The sequence below is a fragment of the Lactuca serriola genome, chromosome 2 (assembly GCF_051521515.1).
Source record: "Lactuca serriola cultivar US96UC23 chromosome 2, Lser_US96UC23_V15, whole genome shotgun sequence".
Lineage (NCBI taxonomy): Eukaryota > Viridiplantae > Streptophyta > Magnoliopsida > Asterales > Asteraceae > Lactuca > Lactuca serriola.
Genome location: NC_136409.1, coordinates 125089168 through 125096878, shown reverse-complemented (window position 1 = coordinate 125096878; position 7711 = coordinate 125089168). Strand labels below are relative to the sequence as shown.

Here is a 7711-nt window from a genome sequence, read left to right as displayed (position 1 = left end):
CATAACAAACAGCAAAAAGAATGTGTCTCAAACGAAAAAACACGCGTCATATCATGCATTGTCATGCATCACGCCTAACAGCAACGTTATGAGGCTTCGTAACAGCAAAGGCACACCTCAAGCCTTGACACACCTTTTAGAACACTATGATCCAGTGATATTCTTTTACTACTTTATTGTTGATGTTTCTTTTTTCATGTAGAATGTTTTCTTATATTTTTTCTAAATTTCACATTACAAACTTTCTAAGGCTACATTTAACAAGACAAAAGACAACAAGTTTTATCTCATTAACATTATTTACAAACTATACAAGTGTTATTATGTACAACAAATAAGACTAAGTGAACCCATAACAAAATGGTGAAGACAGTTCAATCAGGTGCATTCACATATATGGATGTTTTACATGATCCTAATACAACAAATCATATAAATGAAAAGATTAAACCTACAAACACAAAAAATAAAATAAAAATGAAAGACATTCAAATATGCACATACCCACGTCTATTCTTTAGTGGTGTGTGCTGTATGTTCTTCAGACTTAGCATTTACTGGACACATAGATGCATATTTACAGAGGCAGCATTTCCATCTTTCATCCTCAAGAACATAATTAGCTTCTCTTTCACCTTTCCAAAATTCAATACTTGACTTAATTTGACCCGTGACCCAATCAGAATCATATAAATATTGGTTTTCGCCTATCAAAGATTGATCTTTTTGGTACTCGTATCTATCCCCATTGATTAAAAAAAACAATTTTATCAATATAACTCGGAAGAATATGCGAATTAGATCTTTAAAATTTAATTTTTATAAAAAAAAAATACTACCAACTTACCTTAACAAAAGCTCATTGTGAGCTTTGGGCAGCTTGGAACATATATATTGGTATTGTGTTAGTACATCATGAAGTGTCTGCAACCACATCAAAGTTAATAAAACGACCGATCGAAGCACGTTTAATCATAAAGAGAAAAAGACGAAAGTGCCCCTAGGGTTTGAGTCTGAGCAGCTAACCCTAAACCTTGATAGCTGACAACTAACCCTAAACCCTATGTTTTGACTGGATTTCAAGGTGACTTTTAAGACTTTTGTGTTTAGGGTTTAGGGTTTATGTCGGTCACCTCAAGGGTTGTTGTGCATATGATTTACTTCTCACATGATGCGCTGCAGCTGGTCATGACATGACAGTGTGGGGCAGCTTAGGGGATGCTAAAAGATAACTTTTTTTTTTTATAAAAAAAAGAAGAGAAAAAAGACAAAATTACCTGAGCCTCGACACCTGCTTGAATAGCACTTTCTTGGATTTCTTTGGATAAAACGTAATTGGGATTTAAGGAAAATAATTTTAAAAATTGTGAGGTAGGAAAAGGATTAGCAACTAGATTATCCCAAAGGTACTTATAGCACATTAATTGAAGCCTTCCGTTTCTTTGTTGGGGTTCAGATGGAAGATTGTTTTGTGAACGCGTTTTTGTTTCCACCAATGTTGGAACATGTCTATTTTCCATTAGTGTTGTCTCACGAATTTCGTCAATAACTCCAACCACACATACACCTTCCACAAACCCTAATCTGTTTGAAGCAAACATAATGCGATAAATTAAGTGCCAAATGTTTGTCTAGAATAGAAGTAAAAAAAAACAAATATAAAGATTAAAGAGTTAATCAAGCTTACATTGGCAACTCGCGTGTTAATCCTTCAAGAAATAATTGATTAGTACCATGTATGAAATTTATGAATTTCAAAGCCCATCGTTCTTCAGATGATCTTATAAGCACTTCTACTGTTGTTATAACCTGTTAACATATCACTCAAAATGATATAATGAAGAGAATAATAATAATAATAATAATAACAAATGCAAATGGAAATTAATCATTTTTGAATGCTTAAGGTACCTCTGCTTCAAGTACTGCATGACGAGCACTTCCTGCTTTCATGGCTTTACTAGCTTTCGGCTTTCCACGAAGAAGAAAGAACTCCTGCTGTTTTTCACACCATTCCTAAAGCAAAAAAATTAACAGAAATTTGTTGGATTCATGACAAAAATCACTGTAATTGATAAAAAAAGACACCGAAGACGGTGAAATTCACATAAAATCTACCAAATTAGGTACAATATTACACACAAATACATCCAAATACCCATCAACAAGCAACTTCATCAACCAGTTTTGAATAACTAATTTGCTAGAAAGCAGGGAACTTGACATAAGAGGAAGAGAAAGTAAAAACCTAATTGAGAGAAAGATTAATGAAAGAACCAATTACCGTAGACGTGATATCAGTAACGAACAGTCCTGTTTTCCTTCTGAAACGATACAACAACGATTCAGTAAACTTTTTCTTCTTTTGGGTTCTCCCGATTCCAATTCCATCTTCGATATCGCCCACGCAGTTGCGTTTCGAAAGCAGGGTAATTGACGTAACAGACGGAGGATTACGGTGGACGTGGAGGGAAGTGGGAGAGGAGCGGGATGCGAAAGCGAAAGAGAAAGCGGCTTCGATTAGTGACATTTCTTCGTCGCTGACGATCTCTGTCGGGATCTGAGGCGGTGGGGATGATGAGATTTGGGGGGTTTCGATGGGAATGGGAGGAGTCGGCGGACCGATGACTTCGGGAGCAGATTCAAATCCTACTTCGGTGGCCATTCTCGGAAAATGATCGTTAGAACTGGCGACCCGCGCGACAGTAAAAAGAAGCAAGAAACATGTTTTTCTTGCGACTTCCTGTGGAAGCTTTGAGCCTTTGGCTTTGAGTTCTAGTTTGGGGAAATTCTTTTTTAGACTTTGGTTATTTTTTTTAATGTATTATTAGCCCTTAATTAACTTATTGTTTTTGTTTAACACACATCATTATTAGTTATTACCGCATAAAATCGGTTTTTTTTTTTTAATGTATTACTAGTGTAGGTGGTCATGTTTTGCATGGGTTGGATGTTGATTACAAGGTAAAAGCATACAAAGGATGATTAAATAACAAAAGTAACCTACTTTGATTTCATCATATTATAACTCTATAAAAAGAAAATCTTTGTAAATATAATGTTGTATTTAATTGTACAAAAAAAGGATGTTATTGCTACAACAAAAGAAATAATTGAAAGTGCACTTGTAATTGTTGTGATTAGCATTAAGCCGAAAGAAATTAAGAATATTCACTTTCTCCATCGTGTCACCCGGTGGTTTTCCGAAATTGCCCATACAACATCGGGCATTTTCCAAGCTAAATCAATGCCTGTGGCTTTTCAGTTGTGTGTTTTCCTGTCTTGCATCTTAAATGACAAAACAATGAAGTCATTAAATGTTATTTTTAACAGTGCACAATGCAGCAAAATATACATGCAACATACCTTAGAAATTCCAGAAATAAGGTGAAATCATGATTTTTTTTTTGCAACAACTCCATTCTTTCATACCGTCATGATCCAGGGGCTGAAATACGACACAAACCAAATGAAAATGTAAAAAAAAAAAAAAAAAAAAAAGAAACAGGATATTATCGGTGTTAAGTTTAGCAATGTTGGATGTATTTGTAAAGATTGTGAAGAAACAGGCGACCATATTTTGTTAGACAGAAAATTTGTCTACATTTGTCTTACACACAGGGACCATTTATGTAACTTTGTCTTACACGATGACCGTTTCTATAACTTTCTTTTATGTAAGGACCATCTCTGTAAATTCATCTATTTGTTATAGAGGGACCACTTCTGTAAATTTGTCTTAGGTGGCGATCGTTTCTGTTACTTTGTTAGACAGAGATCATTTCTATAACTTTTTCACACAAAGGGACAAATTCTATCCGTTTTTCTGAAAGACACAAACCATTCATGTATTTTTTTTTTCTTTCACACAAGGACTACTTCTATCATTTTGTCTATTTGACAACTATTGGGACCAAAATTACAATTCACTTTTGTTACAAGGATCGTTTCGGTCATTTGAAAACTACATGGACCAAATGAACAATTCAACTGTTAAATTATACCTTCTAATCTCCCATCATATGAAATTCATAACTATTAAATAAAAAGCTTACCAGGCAACATTGTGCGTTTTTGAAACTTGTGTTCGATTATGTCTTTAGAACACCTTCTTACATCATTCTACCAAAAACCAAAATCCCAAAAATAGTAGTATGAGAAATATATAAAATTAGAAGTAAAACAGGTGATATGCTTTTCTAATTAGTTACTCGCTGAATTTGAATTGCAATCCCTTGCCAATAATTCTACATTTATGTTTCTATTTATGGCATTCAACCCTTTGGTATGATGATAAAGAGTGTGGTCCTTATCAATTTGTTGCATAACTATCATTTGCTTCCCAGCATAATCTCACCAATAAATAGTAATGCAGTCTTTATTTATATGTATGGTATAGAACCATGTGTTGATCTCTTTGAGGATCAACCTCAGGCTCTACTTCTCATTCCTTTTTGTCTTTACAACACCTGAAAAAAAACATTTGAAATTCACGATACTTATTATGTTATCAAGTTATCATATGTTTTTTGGAATGGAATGACTCGTTATGCTATGAAGTTATCATACTTAGATAAACTATAATTCTTAAGCTTTTGCTAAGATGGGCCATTAAAAAATGATAAATGATTCAGAAACATCACGTGAATTTTTGTTAAGTGAGGCTTCAAATGTATCCTTTCAATTTGACACCAACAATGACAAACCTAAATTTTGGCATCGTTGCCTCCTTCGCCTTCAAAATAGACAAAATCCCTGCAAGAACCAAAACAGAAAGAGAGAAATCAATAACAAAGAAAAATTACGAATCTGGGACATTTGAAGTAGCATAAAGCAAACAAATAAACATAAAGTTTCACCAATTTCATGGTGACCAATAAATTTCTTGAAAGAGATAATGTACAAAGAGTTTTTCGTACACAAACATAGAGAAATTCAACAAAAGATCATATGACAAAAGGAAAAAATAAAATACATATGTACCATTAAAAAAATAAACATACTAAACTTGAATCCAAGTGTGTATTAAACTCTATCAATAGGGATTTCTCCGAGCACCAAGAATTTTTTTTCCCTTCGTATATAATTTGTTCAAATCTGGAGCATCACAACTGATGTATTCTTGTTAAGGTTGTTGACAACTTGACTAAGGATATATCCAAGAAAAATACAACCTGGAACGAAAATAACAAAAAACAAAACACGCCTGAGAAAAATTATAAGTAGTCCAGGTGGCCTTCCACTGTGGCAACCGTCTGCCATATTAGATTCTGGACTAAAAACAATAAAAGGGATGGAATTTTAGTATTAAACTAACTATTTCGTAATCATAAAGATTTCGATCTCCACCATTGTTTTCATCTTCATCCACATCATCTGCAACATCTGACATGTCACCTTCTGCCATGTAGTTAATTTGGTCAACTTTGCCACTCTCACTTCTTCACCATATACAAAAATCCACAAATAGAATACAAAAAATAAGACGCAAAATCATTTTACAATGAAGTCTGAATAGCATAGGTGAAGCAATATAAATTAGTAACATAAAATTGCAATCAATTCAAGTGATTACCTTTGTCTTAAAGTCATTATCGTGAATTATAAATTCCACCACAAAAGTTATAATCACTGCTTCAGACCTGATGGATACATGAGAGAGCAAAAGTCATTAGAACGGGAGGTGGGGAAACCGAAGGTAAACCCTAAAAATGACAAACACAAATGTAATATATCAAGAGAAATTAAAAAAGTGAAATGTAAATGGGGTTCCTAAATCGAACAAACCTTATCAAAATTATTCTAAAATCAAAGTGTAATGAAACACATGGGATAGAAATCGAGACATGTTGAAGCATCAACCTTCTACCTTCTGTGACCCCTCAAATCTTCTTAATTTGGCACAAAGCCCATCGTAGGTTGACTTTTCTGAAATCGGAATAAGCAATTTACTAAGAAACCAAATTAAGTGATGATAAAATACAGATAAAGTGAGGTGAAATTGGGGGAATTAAACCCTAATCGAAGTGCTTCATGTGATGATGGTGGCGTGACCGATTGAACCACCTTTTCCGTCGACCTCACCACCTCCTGTGTTAATTAGATTCTACAGGTAACGACGGCGAAACCTCCTACGTCAAGGATTTTTGTTTTGATATAGAGAAACAGAGGGGAGAGAACCTAAACGGTGAACAGGTTGTGGTCTTCCGATGTTATCTGCTTTTCGCCCCTCTCTCACTCGATCTTTGGATGTCGCAAGAAGGGAGGGGAGGCATCAGCCTTTGTCGAAATGTCGTTGGAAACCACTGATCGGAGTATAGAAAATGTGGAAGTAAGATAATGGCGGTCGGTTGATTCGAAGTAGATGAAGCAGAAGAGGCTAAGGACGAAAAAAGTAGATAGGCGGTGGAGCGGTGGGGGTTAGAGGAACGGTAAAAAAAAATCACCGCATGCACTGTTCCTAATAACATTGTGCTTTGATTAGTATATAAATTATCCCTTCCCATCTAAAAATTATTTTGGTCATGTATATTCTATGTATATATAAGATTTCACTTAAACCATCAAAATATGGACTTATGTGTTTTGTCTTAAATGAGTTCTAATTCTATATGTGCATCTCGTACTCACAGTTTAGTGTCTCTTTTTCATGTGTTTTTTTCATGAAGCGGTTATTAACCTATATCTAGATCTTGAGCATAGACCTGAAACTCGATTTTCAGATCCTACTAAACTTCCTCAAATTGGCCGAACAACCAAAACTTATGGACGACATGATCTGTGCTTGAAGAATTTTACATGAACATCCTAAACTTTGATATATGGAAATTGAAACAAGTACGCTTATTATATATATATATATATATATATATATATATATATATATATATGGCTAGGTTATTTTGTTTCTTATATTTATTGCGTGCTAGAATGCACCAATAGGAACTTAGTAAATTAAATAATTATTTAATTAAATAGATATATATATTAAATGATTTCCATAATTATATGTATATTAAATGGTATCCATAATTATAGTTCTCTGTTTATGGAAACTAATTAAATCTGTCATTAATGTTAGCAATAACATTCTTTCAGAATGAATTCGCATCTAGGTTTTTATATATGAGTTCGTATTTTGTTTCAGGACTCGGTCACTTAAAATATAATAAAGTTGCATGGAATATGAAGAACGAAAGTGTATTCTACTATAATACACTCTAATTCTGTTGGAATACCCTCTCATTCTTCTATATATGAATTCATTCTGAAAGAATATTATTGTTGACATTAATGACAAATTTAATTAGTTTTCATAAAACTGAGTTATAAGTATAGATAGCATTTAATATACATATAATTAATACTAAATTCCTATTGGTGCATCCTAGCACACAATAAACGTGAGAAACATTTGAACCTACCTCTCTCTCTCTCTCTCTATATATATATATATATATATATATATATATATATATATATATATATATAGAGAGAGAGAGAGAGAGAGTTAGGTTCAAATGTTTTCACTATCTATTGTGTGTATGTATGACTGATTCTGGACCAATCATTTTAGTTATTTTAAAAAAATAATTAATGCATATTAAATGCTGAAGATGTAATTAATACCTATTATATCTTCAACATGTAATATGCATTAATTACTTTCTTAAAATAACTAAAATGATTGGTCCAGAATCAGTCATACATG

General features: G+C 33.3%; 1 protein-coding gene and 1 long non-coding RNA gene across 6 annotated transcripts; both read right to left on the bottom strand.

The window, feature by feature from the left end:
- Positions 1–271: 271 nt before the first annotated feature.
- On the bottom strand, positions 272–2763 carry LOC145086758 (exonuclease V-like protein). Its single transcript, XM_079024602.1, has 6 exons — positions 2285–2763; positions 1912–2016; positions 1688–1809; positions 1278–1584; positions 848–924; positions 272–739 (listed from the first exon to the last, which is right to left on the bottom strand). Exons 1-6 carry the CDS (start codon positions 2663–2665, stop codon positions 511–513), a joined length of 1221 nt encoding a protein of 406 aa, XP_078880728.1. The 5' UTR covers positions 2666–2763; the 3' UTR covers positions 272–510.
- Positions 2764–3780: 1017 nt separating this feature from the next.
- LOC145090441 (uncharacterized) lies at positions 3781–6413 on the bottom strand. 5 transcript variants are annotated; one of them, XR_013701576.1, is made up of 5 exons: positions 5788–6413; positions 5576–5642; positions 4707–5441; positions 4358–4469; positions 3781–4122 (listed from the first exon to the last, which is right to left on the bottom strand). It is a non-coding gene; the product is annotated as an uncharacterized LOC145090441 (long non-coding RNA). The 5 variants fall into 5 exon arrangements; XR_013701574.1 differs by having other exon boundaries at positions 3781–4469; positions 4707–4755; positions 4984–5441; XR_013701573.1 differs by having other exon boundaries at positions 3781–4469; positions 4707–5174; positions 5350–5441.
- Positions 6414–7711: the final 1298 nt, after the last annotated feature.